Below are 22627 nucleotides of genomic sequence, written 5' to 3' on the forward strand. Positions count from 1 at the left end.
GTAGGTGCGTTGGAAATTTCGTGGCGTGGCCTATACTCGCGGCTCTCCCACGAGGCCACGCCCCCATTTTGCCGCTATGGGGGCATGACCCAGAGGCTCTATGAGCCTCTAGCCATGCCCCCAGCCCCCTGGCTATGGGAATAGACGCTGTGCGCATGCGCACAGTGTTTATTCCCCGCTGCCTAGCAGCCGACAAGGGGGACTCTCAACAGCCCCCCCCCTCACCGCGGGACACTGCCGGCCGCGGGAGGGACAGCGGGACAGGCCCTGATAATCGGGACTGTCCCACTGAAATCGGGACTGTTGGGAGGTATGTGATTCTGCAATGCGTATAAGACATAACATTTTAGAAACATTGTAGATTTGAACTCCACAAGAGAAATGCAGACAATCCGCAACAGGCTATAAACAACATCATTTAAACTGCAAAACTTTATGTGTTTTTGCACGTGTAAAGCGTATTATATACACCACTCATTTGTGTCCCAGGATTTGTATTCTATTCAGACTACATATTCCGTTTTACTACAAAGTTACAGTTTCCTCACCAATATCTGCAGAATGCATTCATCTGCTGAAGAGGCCTCTGTACATTCAATGGTCCCGCTGGTGATCGGAGTCCAGTTATCACACTTTATCTTCTCCTGCCTACTTTGGGTGCACCAGCGCAGAGTCCCTTTGGATGGAACGACACCCACTGCAGTAAAAGACAAATGGCAATAGTCACAGTCATGTATCATACAGATACATGAACCCCATCCTACACAGGGGCATAACTCCCAGAGGCAATAGAGGGTCCAGCCTGCGGGCTCCAAGTCCTGAAGGGGCACCTGTATGTAAAGCAGCACCTGTAGTTAATTGGCTCTATACCAGGAGCCCTGCTAACATCTGCAATAGAGGACATGATGGATTCTGCCTGGTACCACTCATCCTGTGAAGATGATATACACCATACTTGCTGACTTTTTCATGTCACTCTCCGGGAGAAGCCCGGAGAGGACAACCAAATGTGCAGGTCGGGGGGCAGGGACAAGGCTGATGTATCAAAGCCCCGCCCCCAATCCATGCAAACGCTGTGATTTGCGGGTCCGCAAGTAGGGGACGGGGCTAAAATGACGCGATTTGCGTCATTTTAGTCCCGCCCCCTCCCCCAGACCCGTGATTTACGCCACCTCTTTCCCCAGCTCCGGGGGGCAGCGAGGACTCTGGGGGGAATGCGGTAGACTTGCCCACCTTCCTGGGGGGCCGGGAGGGGGACCAGATTTTCGGGAGACTCCCGGCCATTCCGGGAGGGTAGGCAAGTATGATATATACAGGTGAATGTTGACACAGAAACTATATGGGTTGGGGGGCACCAAACTTCAACTTGGCTCCGGGCCTACGCACATAGCGATTTTTTACCATTTTGTAAGTGATCTGACTCTACAACGCTGTGTGTGTTGGGGCCAGCGATTGCAGTGTGTGGCCCCGCACAGCTTTATCACCGGTAGAATAAAGGATTAGCAGGGACCATAAACTTGTCATCGGCAGTGTCCTCTCACTGGAGAACACTGACACTGACAGCTTGCACAGCGCTACACATTGCTGTATGTGTGTGTGCTGAACGATCCAGCATAGCTCAGAACGCTTCGCGAACTCGCTATGTGTGTAGGCCCCTAAAGTCTCAAAAGTAGTACTTAATTTCTTCACCTATTTAAAGATAAGTTGACTTTGTTCATAACATTTATTAATGACCCTACATATGGACACATTTGCCTTACCAGTCATTGCTTGAATGGAATTATAAAGGCTTGCTCCTAGATACAGGAAAGCATCCATTGCAGATGGTAGGGGGATGAAGCTGGCGGCAGAGTTTTTGAAAAGAGGATTCTTCCCATACTTGGAGCTGGATACTTTGATTTCTTTTTTCTACATTCAATAAAACATTACCAATTAAATTTTTATTGTGCATATTTAGCAACAGTTGATTTATGGTTGTCTTATACTCGATCAACAGCATATATGGATAATAGTCAATAACTGTTTGATGGAACATAGACTATGGGGGAAATTTACTAACATCGAATGGGTACGGATGCAGGTATTGGTACCGCTTTGATATCAAATACGGCCAGTAAATTTCCATCTGCTAAAGTACTATCAGCTAAATTCGGCTGATTTGGCATATTTATATACGGCAAGCTCAGACGAATTCTGGTGTACCAATGAATACACCTTCGATAGAACTGGTCCGTATATGGCCATGATTTCAATGGTGGTGTGCTCATTTACTATCATTCATTCTGCTGAATTCGGCCAGAAATTCAGCAAAAAAAAATTACTGGAAAATGCTCCTCATTTTCCAGGCGTATTTGGCTGAAGCGTGCACGCATCAGTCAGATCCGTGCGATGCTTCTCTGTGTAAAATTAAGAAAATGAAATAAATAATTAAGAAAAAACGGTCCTAGTTGCAGATATACAGTGAGGAAAAGAAAATGGGATTCTTCTGTATTTTTGAAACCGGCACCAGGCTCTTGGCCCAGTCCTGCTTCCAAAGATGTGAGTGGACAAAAGAAATTGACCGTATCTCGGAAACCAGCACCGGGATCCAACAGCCAGCGGTACCATGCTACAGCTAGACAAATTATGAATCCTGTGAATACGGCAGCTACTGTAGGTAAAATAGCTGTATTCTCCATTTGTATTTTCATCCAATTACGGCCGATTTCAGGCGTACCCGTTTGTACACGGGATCGCCGTAATTGACCTTCTTAGTAAATTTTCCCCTACGTGTTAGATATTGTTGTCCAGTGAGAGATAAATATCGTGATACTGGAAGCCTAGATATTATAGTCTTACCTCTATCCACTTTTGTTATTCGCATCAATACCATAAGTGCTGGGGCAGTGTACAGAATGGCTGGGCCTTATAGCAAACTTTGTAGGAGTACCTGCTGATTGTGGTCCACCCCAGTTTTTACTTTTACTGTATTCTAGTTTTGGATGTATGTATTTCATAGAATACATAAAGACTAATAACTATTAAGTAAATGCTTAAAATAAATGATTTTTTTTTTATATATTGTATTGAGCTATCAAGTTAATGTAATAATAAGGAGATAAGACAACTCTCCAAAAGCAAATTCAGTTACGCAGCTTCCCAGTTGCCCCTCATTTTACCCTGACATAGGCTTTATCCTTTCAGATTCCCCGCCTCACATGTGTACATAAGTGAGGGCCATGTGATGTAAAATGGATGCACGGAGGAGTCTGTTTCTCAATGTTTTCTCCTGCATCAAGGAATGCACTGGACTCACCTAAGATCTGAATCTCCTGAAAAGTAAATAATGATTTAACAACCTGAACATGCTGTAAAAATTCAATGATATCGGCAGTCCTGTCACCCAGACTCCTCGTCACCACAGCATTGGCGGGAATTCTTGCCAATCTGCACTCCTGGTATTTGTCAATGGGTTTCCTTGAATTGTCTGGGCACAACAGCTGAAAATTCTTCTTGAGTTCAGCTAAAAGACATATATATATTATATATTAGTATTACAGTTAGGAGGCTACAATTCTGTCAGTCCACGGGCTCTAGAAACTTTATGAAATGTACAGTGTGCATTATTAATAATAATAACTGATAATAATAAGTTAATTGGTAATAATAATTTATCATATATTATTATTATTATTATTATTACCGGTTATTTAAATAGAGCACACATATTCTTCAGCGCTTTACAGAGAATATCTGAACATTCGCATCAGTCGTATTTACCTGGAACAGCCGTGTGCGTCACAAATGCTACATCTCCCTTGTTATCTCTCAGACATCTGTAACAAAAAAGGATAATTTTCCATTTACCCGAACTTTTGAGAAAATACATTTTTACTACTGCAATATGGATTTATCGTAATCGCGGTCGAAATGGTGCACACCGTGAGTGTTTCTCCTACCTGCGATGTATCATAATATACATCTGACGTTGAGTCACTTGAGTGTTCAGCCCATTTTTAAAATTTAGGAGGAATCTTAAGATAAATTGTGAGTATAATGTGTGTGCTGTAGATAGATATAAATACAGTATATAATGAGTAAATAAGCATACAAAATAAGTGTACAAAACCATATGTACAGGACTCCCGAGAAGCAGGACTTCAGGTGAAATCACATGCTTAAGACATGTTGTATGTTCCCTCTGCTAAGGAGCAGAGTAGAGAAATGTGTATGAAAAGGATGTTATTTGGGTAGTTGAGTTGTATACATTATATCTCTTTCTATCTATCTACTGTACAGTGAGCTATGGGGCTAATTCAGTTTCAATAGAGCACGTAGTAGCATGCAGGTGTGAGCCCTGGAACTGTGGTTGCATTTTAAAAAGTGCAACCGCAGTCTAAGTGCCAGTGGGGGCATCGACAATACATTTTGGGGGCATCAACACAATGTTGCGGGGGTGCAGGGACAGGGGATACCCTAAAGATGCAAATGCAACGTTGGAATGCCAATGCAAGATTTTATAATTGAATTGCATCAAGATACTCGATATACGGTGCGGCCTTGCCCTGTGCTTGCCCCCCCCTCGCATGCTAGCAACGGAAGTTGTAGTTTCGCCAATTTTCGCAAAACTACAACTCATACTGAATCAGGCCCTATATACAGTGCATAGGATCATCAGCACTAAAAAATCCTAAAATGTTCGGTACTCACTTGAATGCTCCGTCGGCGCTGTAGTATGGCTCATCACTACTGAGACTGCACTTCTTACTCCGACGCCCTGCACATTGCTTACACAGATTTGGCTCAGTGGCTCCTGGCACACAGCTTGCTGAGAAGAACTTTGAGACAGCTAAATAGCAGAAATGTAATATCATAGCAATAATACCATTGTGATTTTTCATTGCATTAATCTACATTAATCTACAGAGTTTTTTTAGTAAATACCCAACTCTCTCTTTATCATTACTTAGATGTAGTGCCGGACTGGAAGGGGTAGGGCCCAATGGGGTGGTTGTGGGGGGGCGCATCATGATGTGGAGCAGGTCCGCCCATGGTTCCTCTTCTCCCTCCCAGCCTTCAGCCACTGCCAGGCAGTCAGTTGCAGATGACTGACCCGGTACTAATAACAAAAGCATCTTACAGCTGTAGGGTCAGTCATGCGCTACTGGCTGCCTGGCAGCAGTAAAAGTTTTTGTTAGACTCCGCCCACTTCTCAAAAATCACCGGGGCCTACCGGTGAATCCCCCGGTCATCCACCGGGCCAGTCTATATGGCACTATTGTACTTTATATACTAGATGTATTTGAATTGACTATAATATACATAGAGCAGACATTTGGCTCTATAAAGCAGTATATAATGGACTTCAGGGGCTGCCTTCAGACATGTTGGGCTGTATTGCTGCATCAAGGACGGTTACTAGATAGGTACCGGGTACTAGATATATACAGTAGGTAACAACAGGAGGCTGAATCAGAGATTCCTGTAGCAGGGCATGTGACATCAGCCGCCTACCCCCCGGCACACCTCACCCCGCCCACAATCCTATGAGAACGCCCAGCATTTTCATGGGGACGCTCATGAAACGCTGGGCGTTCCCATGGGCGACACCCGATCCCACCGCCACACACCACTCTGTGCGAACGGTTCGGCAACATTGTAAATCATCGTGGCCATTTGCAGTTGGGGTTTCACCTGCGCAGAAATGCGCATGCACAGAAATGTACATGCTCAAACCCCCGACGATCATGGCAGGGGAAGAATTCAGTTCACTCTGAGTTAACCAGAATCAGCCCCTTTGTTTGGTTAGTGATTGTGAATTACATACTTACCTCTTTCCATTTCATCTCCAGTCCAGTTCAATAGCTTCTTCTCATGAAGAACTCTTAGCGGTGCGTACCAGCCGGCCATGTGTTCTATTCCAGCGTGGCACGATTTCTTGTTCTTTAGTTCATTAAATGTAAACGTACTGGATTTTCTCACCACGGCCACTGCATAATGGCAAGTGTCTGTAAAACAATGTAGCCCAGTGCGGTTGGAGGGCAGATCAGATTATATTGTGTATTGTTTTAATTATCCACATCTATACCTATTACTCATGACGCAATAAGAAATTTCACTGAGTTATTTATGGAGTTTCAAGATCAGATAATAATATATAATAGGAAATATAATTTGCACGGTCTATGAGGAAGGGAAGACATCCTTCATTTACTTACTGCAGGTGAAACTTCTAGAAACCCAACCTCCACACTTAAACTTGAGGGATTGAAACATGGGTATTGGTGGCAGTGCGGTGTAGGGATGGTGGGGGCCAGTGGGTTGAGGTTTTAACTAGGGTGCCGAGAAGCGTAAGTACCTCCAATATAACTTAAAAAAAAATGATAAATCTGATTGAAACTTTGTATATTACATAGTGATTTAAAAAAAATAGAGCAAACGGTACTTGGGAGTTATCTGGGCGCCCGATTTTTTGATTGTATGCCTTAAGTTAAGGCATACAATCAGATGCGATGCGATGCGATATCGCATCGCATCGCATCGCATGCGACCATCGGATGCGATGACCCGATTTTTCCATAGGAATCAATGTTAAAATGATTCCTATGGAAAAAGGGGTCCTTTTCATACCCCTACTATCCAAGTGGGCATGGAGTTGGATATAAACCTGTGGCGAGCGTAGCGAGCCACCGAGCCCGAAGCGTGGCGAGCGTAGCGAGCCCCGCGAGGGGACGGTATTCTGTGTCCCCTCGCGGGGCTCGCTACGCTCGCCACGCTTCGGGCTCGGTGGCTCGCTACGCTCGCCACAGGTTTATATCCAACTCCATGCCCACTTGGATAGTAGGGGTATGAAAAGAACCCCTTTTTCCCATTGAATTCCATGTTAAAATGGACCATTTTAACATTGATTCCTATGGAAAAATCGGGTCATCGCATCGCATCGCATCCGATGGTCGCATGCGATGCGATGCGATGTGCCCGATCCGACCCGATTTCGAAATCGGGCGCCCAGATAACTCACAAGTACCGAGCAAACTAAGCATGGCATACTGTAATTAATGATTCATTTCTGATATTATCTTCTTGGAATGCATTCACAGTTAAAAGATATGTCTAGCCAATCACCTCCCAAAGTCTCCTTAGCCAGCCGCTACCGGTAGTCTCTCTAGTCAGTTGCAGCCGGTAGTGGCTCCCTCCCTTTCTCCGTTTCCGCTGGATCCCTTCCTCACTGCCCCTCTTTAAAAGGCCCCGCTGCAGCAGCAAAGGAAGAAGTGGACAATGGTGTCCATGACGCCGCCTTTCTCGTTACCCAACTGGGTGCTACCAGCAAGAAAAAGGAGGCACATGCTGTGCCCAGTATTGCCTGCCTCAGCTGCTATCTAGCCTTACCCCTTCTCTACCACCAGTTACTGCCCAAAGTACTGTCTGTCCTTAACTCCCTTCTTGCCTCAGCTGCTGTTTACCCATTCCTGAGCCCTGTTCTTAATGTTGCTTGCCCTTACCCCATCTTTGACCCAGCACAGCTCTAGGGGCTACCTACCCTTATATAGATAGATAGATAGATAGATAGATAGATAGATTAGATTAGATAGATAGTTTGGATTGTATAGAACATTTTATCACACTTTTTTTTTTTTGGATGGGTCTCCATGAAACAAAGGCAGATGTCATAATAAAGAGCAACGAAATATGCCGAACAGTATATAAGAAATTTATAAAATACTCATATTCTTCTGGTTTCATTTACTAAAGTGTGAGTTTTTAGAAGTAGGAGATATTGCCAATAACAACCCATCAGATTCTACACTCGCAAAGGCAAATTCCTTCTCAAATGGACAAAACCTGTACATGTACATTGCAGGTGGGGCAGATGTTACTTGTGCAGATAGAATTAACTGACTGCTTTATTTTTACACTGCAATATAGATCCCACTTTAAAGTAAAACCCCACCCAAATCTAATTCTCTCTGCACATGTTACATCTGCCCCCCCCCCCTGCAGTGCACATGGTTTTGTCCATTTCAGAAGGAATTTGCCTCTGAGAGTGAACCAGAATAAGGCCCATGATAATAAGTAATACATTTTACTTTACTGTACCATGATTTCACTTGCACATGCCTTTAAATGGCAATGCAGGCAGGAATAGATCCCCATAGTACATAGGGCCTGATTCAGGTCGGCTCACTAGACAGTGTATATTTGCTGTCTAGCGAGCACCATAATGCCGGCCTGCCAATTAGCCACCACCCCCCAGTGCCCGCTAGCATGCACTTGTGGCCACTAGCAGGAGAAATCCGAGGTTGCACATGAGTAGCTTATAAGTCTTGTACTAGTGTGCTCTGATCATCACATGTACAGTGGGGTTTATAGGCTACAGAACCCAACCTAAGGCCCTTATTCAGATCTGATCGCAGTACAAATTTGTTCTCAAAATGGGCAAAGCCATGTGCACTGCAGGTGGGGCAGATGTAACTTGTGCAGAGATAGTTAAATTTGGGTGGGGGTGTGCTGAAACTGAAATCTAAATAGCAGTGTAAAAATAATGCAGCCAGTATTTACCCTGCACAGAAACAAAATAACTCACACAAATCTAACTCTCTCTATACTGTACATGTTACATCTGCCCCACCTGCAGTGCGCATGGTTTTGCCCATTTTGAGAACAAATTTGTCCTGCGATAAGATCTGAATAAAGACCTAGGTGTATGGCTGGCAGCAGTACCCTACTCATATACTACATCATGTAGGAAACTCTGAGTACATGAGATAATAAGGTCATATAGACTGTTACCATATATAATTTTGTTTGCATAGAAATTGAATATTATTTTGATACTATAAAGTAATGTAGCTATATCATTTAAATGTTTACAGAATGTAGCAATATTTGTATTTAGGTAGTCTGTGCTGTAAGGAGTAAGCAATGTATACACTATAGGCCAGACACCAGCCATCTGGTTTCCTTTATGGAGAATGTAGCTGCTAGTACATCATCCAAGTTACTTTGCAGGACAAACAAGACACTATTGTATTTTGACAACAGGAGTGTAAAATAGATTGATGCACAGGGAGAGACCAGAACAGGAGATCTCGCAAAGGAGATTACCACTAGCGTCCAGACAAGCAGGAGACCCTGTCACCATTAGCATCCATAAATTCAATAACGTCATGAGAACAGGGAACTTCAATTCATGTATTTGGGATATAAGGAGAGAGATAGAGTAGACATTCACACTCACACACACTCACATTCGCACACAGACACACACGGACAGTCAGCAAGAAACCCATTCAGTGAGTCAGGAGGAGAGATGTGAGCCACGGGCAGGAGAGAGGACGGAACCACAGTAACAAGCAATGGGCTGGAGTGAGAGGTTGTCAGTAAACATGGTAGATATGAATGTTCAATTGTTGGTAAAGTTATGGAATACTGAAGTCTACAATTTATGTTAGTTTTATAGCAGTCTAAGTCTGTCAATTGTTTAATGTCGTTTTATGTAATATAAGCAAGGAGGCGTATATATAAATATATATATAATAGCATATACAACAATCACTGTGTTAATCTATTCTGTATGGTTTGTTTTGCCTATAAATAAAATCCTCCAATTGGAGCTAAAATTACAAGTCTCGAACTCTCATATTTGGGGAATCAAATTATGACAAGTACTCTGCATATTGTATTGTAAGGTCTATTAGAATATAATTGCAGATGTCAAATATATATATGTTATTATATCAATACCAGACATAATAAATATATTTTATATAATATTTCAATCTCAATAACCCTTATTGGGATAAGAGAGATATATGATCCCTAAAATAAAACTCTACAATGGCGACCGCAGCAGGACTTGTGAATTTTGGTATCTGATTGTATGATTATAATATTTATAAGGAGTAGCAGATGCGTGAAGCTGGCTACCTAACCTACAGAATCACAGTGAGGATGTATCTAGGAAAACGTAATACTATTGTGTATTTTTATCTTGCATTGTTTGTAGACCTAGAATAACGTATTGGTGAAACAGAACTGATATTCCATTGTTACCATTATCTGGGAGTGCACGCTTAGATATTGATAATATGGCATTATTCAGAAACATTTTTAACCAATACTATATTTACTAGGCTCAGCACAAGGGCTGGTTAGCCTGCTGACACATTGCAAGATCACAATGGGGTATGTTACTAAATAGGCACTTGATAATGGTAAAGGCCTAGAATGAATAAATAATGGAAATGAGCATTTCCAAATAAATGATAATTAGTACCAGATATTAGAGTTAACTTTGAGAATCCGGACACTCTCATTGGGAGGATATCTTGTGTACAAAAGTATCAATACAGCATTGTAAAATAAGTGCAATGTTGAAAATGAAAAGAGTTGCTGTAGCATTTAGGAAAATGCACAGAGCAGCGACTTTAGAAGTTAAGCAGGAATGTAAAGAGAAATCAGGTTCACGTCTTAAGAGCGCATGCCTGAAAATGAATGCAAAGGTGAATTCCTTCTTAAAATCCCTAAAGGTTAAGAAGTGTACTCAGAAGAATTCTGAGACAAAAGTAAATTTTCTGGCAGATTGTGAACAAACTGCCCAGATCTCTCATGAAGGGATCACAGAAGCACCCAGCAAATGTGTTAGGAGCAGGGATGAGACCACAGAGGGGCTCATTCACAAACAGACTACAAAGTCTGAAATGGTCACAGATGCTAATCAGGGCTCTGTAATAGAGAGAGAACGTAATACTGTGTACGATGTACCTATACTCAAAGCGCACATTACTGCAAATAAGGCAGGAGCAATGAGAGATATCCCCTGCACTGTTTTGATTAAGGGGGGAGATCATTACATTGAGAAGGAGAGAGATTCTGCAGAATCCACTCTCACAGCCCCCATTGTGACAAAGAAACTTGTGTTGTCCTCAGGGAAAGGGGAACAGACAATAACCTTGTATGCACACACTCCAATTGTAGGTAAAGTTGTCACAGAATTAAATGAGCAAATGTATTCAGCCACAAATATGTCTGAGCTGAGCAATGGCATGAATTTGAGCATGCATGATCACACAAAAGGTTCCACCATCTCTGTAACCCCCACACAGCAGTTAGAGACATCTAGTGGTAGAGCAAATGTCCACAGTCTCTTAGAGAGACCACATGCAGAGTGTCAATCTGTGAACACCACACAGAAGTACAGGAATGCTAAAAAGCATCACCAGGATGAGAATGTTTATATGTCCTGGAGTCCTAACCATTTTATTTTAGGTTTGGTCAAACATGAAGCTCCGAGTCATACTAAGCATATTTGGCACAGCCTAACAAGTTTTTCGCCACAAAAGTATATTTTTCAGAAGCTCCAAGTTTCCAGACTGAAGAGACTCGCAGGACCACCAAAAGCAAATCGAAAAAGATGCATCCTGGCAATGACAACAGGGAGTATTGTTCATTTACTTTATAGATTAAATCTAGTTATTGGGTGGTGTAAGGAACTGCCACATGTTTAAATGGATACAAGATCCAGATTAAATGTAACCTGCATCATACCTGCAGCAAAGTTTACATAGAGGAGAGAAATGGTACAAACCAGAAAACATGGCCAGCAATGTTGGACCAGCAGATAGCACAAAAGATATAGCTAGCAAATGTCACACCACTAGCAATGATAGTAATTGTATTTCTTTTTGTTTCAATTTTAGTCCTGCACAGCAGCTTCAATACTGATGGACACAAAGTTTTAAAGAAAGCCCCAAGTCGCAACAACAACCTCTACTAAACCTTTTATTGCTGCAATTATGCAAAGAGCCAGTACCTTGCACAGCTTGTGTTTGTCATCTAAGGAAAATCCAAAAACTGTCACATGGACAAAATCAAAGGACTTTTTTTTTATTATTTTATTTTTCTTTCTTCAGTCCTTCAGAGAAGGAAAAGGTTTAAATACAGCAACTACTATTTGTTTTCTGGACACATGGACAAAATCCCCTTTTCTCTTCTTCAGAAGTTCATTAACCCCCTCACTACAGCAATCATTGTTTGTTTGTTTGTCAGGACACTGTGATACATGCACATTCCATTACAGTGTGCATCATTCTAACCACCAAGTATGCAGAATCCTTTTGTACATACATTTTTAATCGCCGATCAATTCACGCATATGATCTTCATTTGTTTTATGTCATTGTATATACCTTGTAAATATTTTTCTTCTTCTTATGAGTATATGCTGATTATATATACGCTTCCTTCTTAAAAAGCTTCAAACTAATTTAAATATCAGACAAAGAATGGTATGCCTTACATCAAATTGTAAAAGAGAAACGTTTTGTTAGTTGTTGAGATGGACCAATCTCTTAATACAGACTTAACCAAGTCTAAAGGTGCCCACAGACGCTACAATTATCGAATGCGTTTTGTACTTTTTAAGCACAAATTGCATCTTATGTACAATTATTGGATGGTGTTTATGTTCCCTGGAGCCCGATATTGTATGTCTAAAAAAGTACGTGCTGCACGTACTTTTTAGACTACATCTGAAATTTAACATTACAAACATGGGTTCATCACATGCATCCAAGTGCACATTTCAAGCAAGTCAACAGCCTCTATACATGTAAAGCAACATTTCAAGCAAGTCAACAGCCTCTATGAAGAATTCTACTTCTACGTCCACCATACTGCAAATGTGACGTGTCTCCAAGAACTGCAACCCACACAGGTGACAGCCCTCAGCCAGGAAATCACTGTGAGCAACAGCACAAGGAAAAGTGTCCTCACTCATCGACCAAACAAGATCGACAAGGCAAGCTGTGGCGTGGCATATAACTGTCTGTAGCAATGAAAATATTTTCCTCATGAATACTGAATATAAATAACCTCTGTCCCTGGTCAAATTTAGTTATTATTGGGTAAATCAGGTTAATTAAGTTAGGATATTTCACACTAATGGTTAATGTATGGTTAGGAGAGTTGGGAAAAGAATGTTTGAAAATATATATGAAGCAATTATGGTAATTTACTGTGTGACCAATCAAAATAATTTCTCATGGTCACAAGCGGGGGACTGTTACCATATATAATTTTGTTTGCATAGAAATTGAATATTATTTTGATACTATAAAGTAATGTAGCTATATCATTTAAATGTTTACAGAATGTAGCAATATTTGTATTTAGGTAGTCTGTGCTGTAAGGAGTAAGCAATGTATACACTATAGGCCAGACACCAGCCATCTGGTTTCCTTTATGGAGAATGTAGCTGCTAGTACATCATCCAAGTTACTTTGCAGGACAAACAAGACACTATTGTATTTTGACAACAGGAGTGTAAAATAGATTGATGCACAGGGAGAGACCAGAACAGGAGATCTCGCAAAGGAGATTACCACTAGCGTCCAGACAAGCAGGAGACCCTGTCACCATTAGCATCCATAAATTCAATAACGTCATGAGAACAGGGAACTTCAATTCATGTATTTGGGATATAAGGAGAGAGATAGAGTAGACATTCACACTCACACACACTCACATTCGCACACAGACACACACGGACAGTCAGCAAGAAACCCATTCAGTGAGTCAGGAGGAGAGATGTGAGCCACGGGCAGGAGAGAGGACGGAACCACAGTAACAAGCAATGGGCTGGAGTGAGAGGTTGTCAGTAAACATGGTAGATATGAATGTTCAATTGTTGGTAAAGTTATGGAATACTGAAGTCTACAATTTATGTTAGTTTTATAGCAGTCTAAGTCTGTCAATTGTTTAATGTCGTTTTATGTAATATAAGCAAGGAGGCGTATATATAAATATATATATAATAGCATATACAACAATCACTGTGTTAATCTATTCTGTATGGTTTGTTTTGCCTATAAATAAAATCCTCCAATTGGAGCTAAAATTACAAGTCTCGAACTCTCATATTTGGGGAATCAAATTATGACAAGTACTCTGCATATTGTATTGTAAGGTCTATTAGAATATAATTGCAGATGTCAAATATATATATGTTATTATATCAATACCAGACATAATAAATATATTTTATATAATATTTCAATCTCAATAACCCTTATTGGGATAAGAGAGATATATGATCCCTAAAATAAAACTCTACAAGACCTGGTCCATGTGCCATAGCTGCAGACCTGAGATTACCTTGACAAGGTGTGTACTGTATGTATATATATAGTGTAGTACCTTTTTGTAAACCGTAGCTTTCAGCCATGATTGGTTTCAAGTTGTATGGGTGCAGCGATGCTTTATACACATTTCCACTGTCCACAAAAATAGCATCTGCCTCTCCATCCTGCAAAATATCAAACATTCATGTTATTCAAATTATAATTACAAAGAATATGGAGTCACACTAGACAACCCACGGGATGCAGTTGGACGATATTCTGCATACACGCTGAATGATATAATTCAGTGACATCACCAGGACCCAGCTGAACATGCAGGTTGTTGGCTACATAGCCAAAATTGACCTGCATGTTCAGCAGTCTAAAAAAGATTTCAAAATAATGCAGTCTCCTAACTGTTTATACACAGAGAAATGATGTATATGCTGTAGATAAAAAATACGATTCCCTAGTAGTTCCCACCATGGCTCTAACTGTGCGGAGTTTGTATATTCTCCCCGTACTTGCGTGGGTTTACTCCGGGTACTCCGGTTTCCTCCCACAATCCAAAAACATACTGGTAGGCTAATTGGCTCCCAACAAATTAACCCTAGAATGTCTGTGTGTGCATGTACATGTGGTAGGGAATATAGATTGTAAGCTCCACTGGGGCAGGGACTGATGTGAATGTTCAAGTATTCTCTGTAAAGCGCTGCGGAATATGTGTGCGCTATATAAGAAACTGTTATTAATAATAATAATAATAATAATAATTAATAAATAAATAGTAGGTCCCTGGCTCTCTCGTTTTACTATTTTTAACCATAGTTGAGTAATGCAGCAACTATAAAGCAATCTCTCATGAGGGTTAGCTATAAAAATTCCATATTGATCATCCAAATGGTATAATAAAGTGATTTTGGATTGTGCTGCCCAGACACTTACTTTAATTGCGAGGAAACAGTCCACAGTCCTGGATCTTTTCTCGCAGCTGAGCTGGATATCGGTGTTCTTCTTATAGGCTTTCACCAGTTCCCTACACTTGTTGTTTTCAATATCTGAGGTTACACACCAGCGAATAGCTCTGGGTTTGGAGGTGGCAAGATGAAATACTACAAGACAGAAGTAGGATGCTTCAACACTGAACATATTTGTAGGACCTATATTATGCGGGGGTATGGATTATTAGGTCAACAGGTTGACAGTCAAAAGATTGACCACTATTGGTCGGGTGTGGTATAGGGGTCCGACAGTCGGGATCCCGACAGTCATTATCCCGATTTTGGTTAATCCATATGGATTGAATGAACAATTAAATCTTAACTGTTTTTTTTTAAAAGATCACATATTCCTTCTGTTTATTGTTAACATGTTGCATCTCTACATATTAGTTTTGCGACTTATGCTGGTTACTTGTATTATTTGCATGCCCATTGATTTGGATACTTAGACTTTCTTTTTTTCAATATCTTTCTAGCGTCACGTTACCTAGTAACCGGCTGATGCTGATGACATCACGGTAGGTGCGTCGGAGGGCTCACGGTAGAGACTAGTTCACATGCAGTATTGGTTGCAGGATGTGACGTACAGTGAGGACGGAAGTTGTTAGATGCCCTCACAACGTTTTTTTATTTATCTGTAATTCATGTAGGTGTAGGTTATTTTGTTTTATTTTTGCAGCATTGTACCCTCGCGGGCTCGCACGCTTCGCTCGCCACAGATTTATATTCCCCCTCCAGGTATACGTGGACCCAGTGCATGGTGGGAAAATTACCAAAACTGCATGTGAACTAGACACTACCGAGGGCTCACGTGTACGCCAGCGCCGGGGGGAGGGAGCGGGAGATGGATCACAGCACGAAGCGGGTGAGGGTGACTGTGAGTATTTAAGACATTTGTATTATGTATTCTGTATGCTTCTGATGAAAATCCCAACAGAGAATTGAAACGTTAAGCAAGATGTATAAGCACCTGTATTTATTTCTGCGAGTGCCGCCACCCCCTGCTGTCTTTTATCATTATCTACAGGAGGGTACCCAGGACCCATTTTGGCTTTACAAGAGCGAGTGCCGAGACTTGGATAATTTATATCTATATATATATATATATATATATATATATATATATATATATATACTTATACCCCCCCCCCCCCGTGGATCTCCAGCCATCCAGCTCCTGCCAATTAAATGAACAATAAAAAATCAGGAGTCAGGCTAAGCATGCTTGTTGCATGCAATTCCCTGTGGCAACGAGCATGTAATCCCCCTTGGGCAATGAGCATGTAACTTACTCTGGCAAGAAGCGTGTAATACCCTGTGGCAATGAGCATGTACAACCTGTGGCAATGATCATGAACCCCTTGAAAAGGACCATGAATCTCTCTGTCAAGGAGCATGTAACCCCTGGCAAGGAGCATGTAACTCCTGGCAATGAGCATATAACTCCTGGAAATAAGCATGTAGGTAAGCAGCACTTATGTGGCATAATATGTATTAGGCATTACGATGTTTGGAATAAAGTCTAATGGTCATTATGTGTAATGGGCATTACAGTGTGTGGCATAATTTTTAATGGGCATTACTGTGTGTGGTATAATATATAATGGTACTATGGTGTGTGGCATAATGTGTAATGGGCATTACGGAATGTGGTATAATGTGTAAGTGTCATTACAGTGTGTGGCATAATGTGTAATGGGCATTAAGGTGTGTAGCATAATGTCTAATTGGCATTACGGTGTGTGGCATAATGTGTAATGGGCATTACTGTGTGTGGTATAATATGTAATGGGTATTATGGTGTGTGGCATAATGTGTAGTGTGCATTACAGTGAGTGGGAAAATGTGCAATGAGCATTACAGGGTGTGGCATAATGTGTAAGTGCCATTACAGTGTGTGGCATAATGTGTAATGGGCATTACTGTGTGTGGCATCATTTGTAATGGGCTTTACAGTGTGTGGCATAATGTGTAATGGAAATTATGGTGTGTGGCATAATGTGTAGTGGGCATTATGCTGTGTGGCAAAATGTGTAATGGGCATTACAGTGCTTGGTATAATATGTAAGAAGCACTATGGTGTGTGGCATAATATGCAATCGGCATTATGGTATGTGGCATAATATGTAATGGGCATTATGGTGTGTGGCATAATGGGTAATTGCCATTATGGCCTGTGGCATAATGTGTAATTGGCATTATGGTGTGTAACATAATGTGTACTGGGCATTACAGTGTGTGGAATAATATGTATTAAGCATTACTGTGTGCGGTATAATATGTAATGAGCATTAAAGTAAGCATAATCCTGGAACATTGTTCTTCTACCTGACGCACTGTGCCTGAGGAGCTCTAGCTGGCGCAATATGTATTAGAGGCACTACTGTGTGGTGATATGTAAATAACAGACATTACTGTGTGCTGTAATGTAAATTGGTACTATTATGTAGCCACGCCCCTTCCCCACAAAGCCATGCCCTAAATTTAGTTTTTCCCTACATTTAGTGTGTGTGTGTGTGTGTGTTGGTGGGGGGGGGGGGGGGATCTATTCCTTTTCTGGCACATGGCACAAAAATGTCTAGTTACGGCACTGCTGCTACTGGGCACTTTATGTGTATAAGACACACTACTACTACGGCATTATGCACCCTTTTTGTCAGTGTGCACATTCAGCATGTGCGGTCTCTTTGTAACGTATGGGAGGGTGCAACTTTATTGCTTTCAGGGGGACACCGAACAACTTACAGTAGCACTTGTCCTGGTCTCATGCATAATACACACATACACTGTAATGCCTAATACACATAGGGCCTTATTCTAATTCACTCTTTCTGACAAAATCCTTCTTAGATGGACAAAACCATGTGCACTGCAGGGGGGCAGATGTAACATGTGCAGAGAGAGTTAGATGTGGGTGAGTTATTTTGTGTCTGTGCAGGGTAAATACTGGCTGCTTTATTTTTACACTGCAATATAGATCTCACTTTGAAGAAAAACCCCACCCAAATCTAATTCTCCCTGCACAAGTAACATCTGCCCCACCTGCAGTGCACATGGTTTTGTCCATATAAGAAGGACTTTGTCAGAAAGAGTGAACTAGAATAAGGCCCATACTGTCACTCTCTCATGCATAATATGCACACACACTCATGCATAATACACATACCTCCCAACTTTTGTTTCAACCAAATCGGGACCTGCTGCGCAAATGGCATGGCCAGCCCAAAAAGGGTGTGGAGCTATGAGCAGGTGGGCGTGGCCTCACACTATCACACTCTCTCTTGCATAATACACACCCAGTGTGTCACACTTTCATGTATAATACACATACTGTACCCACACCCACACCCACCCACACCCACACCCACACACACACACACCCACACACACACACACACACACACACACACACACACAAAAGCACACTGTCATGTATAGGGTGAGGAGACACAGAGGACACATCACCATTGATGATGGTTGTGGCAGTGGACATAAGAATAGTGGATGGGAAAAGGTGTCCACATGTCATTGAACGTTCTACAGTACATGGGCAGACTCTATCAGCACCATAATGTAGTAGGTATCTTATGGAATCGCCCCTTTGTTGCAAAGCCAATGGGCCAGATGCACTAATATTCAAAAGTGATCAAATGGAGAGTGATAAACAATGAACCAATCAGCTCCTACCTGACATTTTTCAAACACAGTCTGTGACATGGCAGGTAGGAGCTGATTGGCTGGCTGTTTATCACTCTCCATTTTATCACTTTTGAATTTTAGTGTATGTGGTCCAATGTGTTTAGTGGTGCACATCAAGGGACTAATTCTGAGTCAGGCACCAAGTGCTGTGCCGTTTCCAAAGGGATAAGGGGCAGTAATGTGGTAAAAACCTAGTATTCAGCTTCTAGCTAGCATTTATCAAGTCCATTCTATAAAATGACAGGTGAGAGCTGTTTGGTTGCTCCTAAATGACAGATTACATCATTTAGAAGTTCACCGCTGGAACAATGTTTTTTTTTTTTGCTTGATTTTGAGGAGAATTTGCAGAATTTCACATTTGTGACTTGCTCTGCATGTACTGTACCTAGCAGTCAGATCGATCTCCCCGACACAATTCCTCCTATCATACTATATTTTTGTCACCTACCTGAGATGCTAAGGCACAGGATCACCGGTAAGTAAGGAGTCATCGTCCGCTGTCCCTGTAGGTTACACTGAGAGTGTTCTTCTCTCACTGTCCAGCCCACGTCTGGGTAGAGGTGTTATGTATACAGTGTGCAGATGAAGTTTCTCAGCAGGGTCAGGATTATGATATTTCCCAATATTACACTCCACCTTTCCTTCCGCTCAAAATCTTCTGAATGCTCTCATTCATTTTTGCGGGAAATCTCGTTATTGGCACAGGATCGCTGTGTGGTCTGGTTGACCCTCTGGAAAGTAACCCTTTCACCCATGAAGATTTTGCATATGGGGAGAACTAAATAATTTATATTCTAACCATTTCATTCTAATCTTTCATTTCAATCAGACACATTTCCAGCATGGAAGTCCGATACCTGTATCCATGATGTTTCTTTCTGATTGAAACCCAAAATTTCAAAATATACAATTTTATAGAAATAAAAATATTAATGCTACATGATTATAAATATGTGGAATTTCCATGGAGCAATTACAACTTACTTGCCTACCTGACCCTCTCCATGAGGGAGAAAATGCTCTGTTCCTGGACTTCCCTGGTAATGTATGATTGCCAGCACCTGTGGTGAGCTAGGTAACTGATAAGAAAGGTGTTTCACCACAGGTGCTGGCAATCATACATTACCAGGGAAGCCCAGGAATAGAGCATTTTCTCCCTGAAGGAGAGGGTCAGGTAGGCACGTACTGTATGCATTGCAAACTCTTTTCTGCTCCCCTTTAAACACAGATCAAAGACACTCACACCTGCTGCTATTACATGTGGCATTAAAGGGCAGGGCTGTTGTAACTGTTGGGCAACAGAATGGCTTCTGAATGCAATAGCAGTGGCTGCCCCTTCGGATGTTGGAAATCAGCAGCATGAAGGTGAATATTGGGGGGCATTGTCTGCAATACTAAGGGGCACTGGAGCATATTATAATATTGGGAGACACTGGCATTCTGGTTGGCATGATGTTGATGCACTGTGGCATAATGGGGACACCATATGGTATAATGCAACTTTCTTGGACAGGCCCCCACAAACTAATTGTCCTGGGGTCCCCACAAACTGTACACAGACCACCAATTAGTGTGAGAAATCTCCCATCCAGGGGCGTTAGATGGATGGGCAAGTGGGTGGTTCACCCTCACTAGAAAATTGAGAGTGGCATCAGCTAATGTATTAATATGTCCAAAATCCATCCAATATCTTTTTTTGTTATGCACTATTGCAGGTAGGCTAATGGATAAAGCACATTGCTGCCTTGTGTAGTGTAGGGAGAGTGCAGCCTATTTCTACAGTGCCTGGGGCCAGCCTCCACTCTAGTGGTCCTTCCTATTCACATACCACAGTATCACCGCTTTCCTACTACTGTAAAGGCCCATACACCATGGACGATTTTGAGCTGAATGCAGCTAAGTTTTGTCATTTGAGCTGAGCTCAGAAGCCGCCCAGTGTGTAAGGGGCACTGATGAGCGGTGATCTGACACTCTTCTGCTGGTTTTACAATCTGCTGGTATTATCACTATGGAAAGCTGTCACTCATTGGCTGGTATTACCAGTAGATGAGCGATGGGGTGGATGGCTTTCCATAGTGTCCTGCTATGATAAGTCATCTACCCATTGGGAAAAAGCCCCTAGACTGGCGCAAATCATCCAGTGTGTATGCATTGAGCGATTTTCAGCCCAGCGATCTTCCCCATCATCGCTGTGCATACATGCTGGGCAAAATCACCCATTGAGTATCCACCTTAACCCCTTCAGTGGCAATCCCGAGAATTTTCCGGGCTGTGCCTCAGTGCCCAGTCTGGCAAGCCCGGAAAATTCTTGGGATTGCCACTGTTTGGAGCCCTCTCCCTCCTCCCTCCCCTCCGGGTTTTTTATTGAAGTCCCCGGCGCCGGCTTATGACAAGCCGGCTGCCGGGGACAGGGACGCGGCGCGGGGGGGGGCGCAGGTCCGGGCAGCCGCTGATTGACAGTGCAGTGGTGCTGCCCGGACCTGGGGAGGTAGTGGTGTTTTTTTTTTAAGGGAGCTCTCCCCATAAAAAACTCGCCCAGTGGGGAGCGCTCCCCCCCCCAAAAAAAAAAACCCACTGAAGGGGTTAAGAGCCCACAGCCCCATAGGGTAATAGAGCTAACATATAATCATAAGAAATGCCTAAAAAATGTTGTGTTCTGTATGATGGTCAAAAAACTATTCCGGATTTTATGTAATTCTAATAATGCTCACTGTATTGTGATCATTTGCATGCCCTCTCTCAAAAATGGTGTTTGAATTGCATAGCGTTCACAGCATACAAAAATGTATAATTTCTTAGCTAATCAGGAAAGTAATATCACAACCAGAACTGGAAGTATAGAAAATTGTATATTAAAATACAAAGGAAGACCAAGTGAGGTAGGTAATAATTGATAAGAAAGGTGTTTCCCCACAGGTGATGGCAATCCTACATTACCAGGGAAGTCTGAGAACAGAGCATTTTCTCCCTGAAGGGTCAGGTAGGCAACCCTGACATATGTGTCGGCTGCAGCTTTTACTGCTAGTGGATGCAGTATTCGGCATTACACTCCTTCAAAGCCTTCCCCCAGACTCCTTTGAAACCTACCCAATAGGACTGTGACCCAGGTTAGTCCAGGAACAGAACATTTTCTCCCTGAAGGAGAGAGTCAGATAGGCAACCATGATTACATCAACCCAGCCTGCAGCATACCGCCCAACATGACCCTCTCCATGAGCGGCCACTAGAGGGCGGCATGAAGTGAGGTCATCCTCACCAGCATGCTGCCCTGACTGGGTCTGCCAGCACCGCCCCCCCCCCCCCCCCCTGCAGCTCCATGCTACCCCGCCCCCCCCCCCCCCGCCGGAGCATGGAGTTGCGGGTCTGCCGCCTGCACCCCCTTTTCCCCCGGACGGAGCAGCGCCACCACCACCACCACCAATCCCCCCCTCTGCCTGGGGCGGTGAAAGTCCTTGCACCGCCACTGTCCATGATGGACACAATGCTCTGTTTCTGGACTTCCGTCATGTATAATTGCTATCATCTGGTTAACTGATAAGAAAGGTGTTTCGCCACAGGTGATGGTAATCATGAATTAAGAGGGAAGTTCAGATGGAGAGCATTCTGTCCCACCTGGAATGGGTCATGTTGGGAGAAACTTTGAATTCATCAGCTTCCTGACTGAGGGGCCGTGGCGAGACCAGGAAAAAAGATACCTTTCAAGGCACATAGGGCCCAGATTTCTGGTGAGTGTAAATCCAAAAGCTACCCAGTGTGGGACCTTGAAGGTTATCCGATTCGGTGTATATATTGAAGATTGAAAAGAAACTGCTACGTGCACATAGGGCA

General features: G+C 42.5%; 1 protein-coding gene across 1 annotated transcript in view; it reads right to left on the bottom strand.

Moving 5' to 3' along the window:
• LOC146064652 (serotransferrin-B-like) overlaps window positions 1–15378 on the bottom strand; it is a 34547-nt gene extending 19169 nt beyond the window's left edge. Inside the window, exons 1-8 of the mRNA XM_083178410.1 lie at window positions 15045–15378; window positions 14176–14284; window positions 5811–5987; window positions 4690–4828; window positions 3760–3815; window positions 3339–3502; window positions 1761–1908; window positions 549–697 (exon numbers count right to left, since the gene is read on the bottom strand). Of these exons, the coding sequence (XP_083034536.1) occupies window positions 549–697; window positions 1761–1908; window positions 3339–3502; window positions 3760–3815; window positions 4690–4828; window positions 5811–5987; window positions 14176–14284; window positions 15045–15248 (1146 nt within the window). The 5' untranslated portion in view covers window positions 15249–15378. The remainder of the gene's footprint in view (window positions 1–548; window positions 698–1760; window positions 1909–3338; window positions 3503–3759; window positions 3816–4689; window positions 4829–5810; window positions 5988–14175; window positions 14285–15044) is intronic.
• Between the last annotated feature and the right edge of the window lie 7249 nt (window positions 15379–22627).

This window comes from Crinia signifera, chromosome 3 (genome assembly GCF_055691185.1).
Source record: "Crinia signifera chromosome 3, ASM5569118v1, whole genome shotgun sequence".
NCBI classification, from domain to species: domain Eukaryota; kingdom Metazoa; phylum Chordata; class Amphibia; order Anura; family Myobatrachidae; genus Crinia; species Crinia signifera.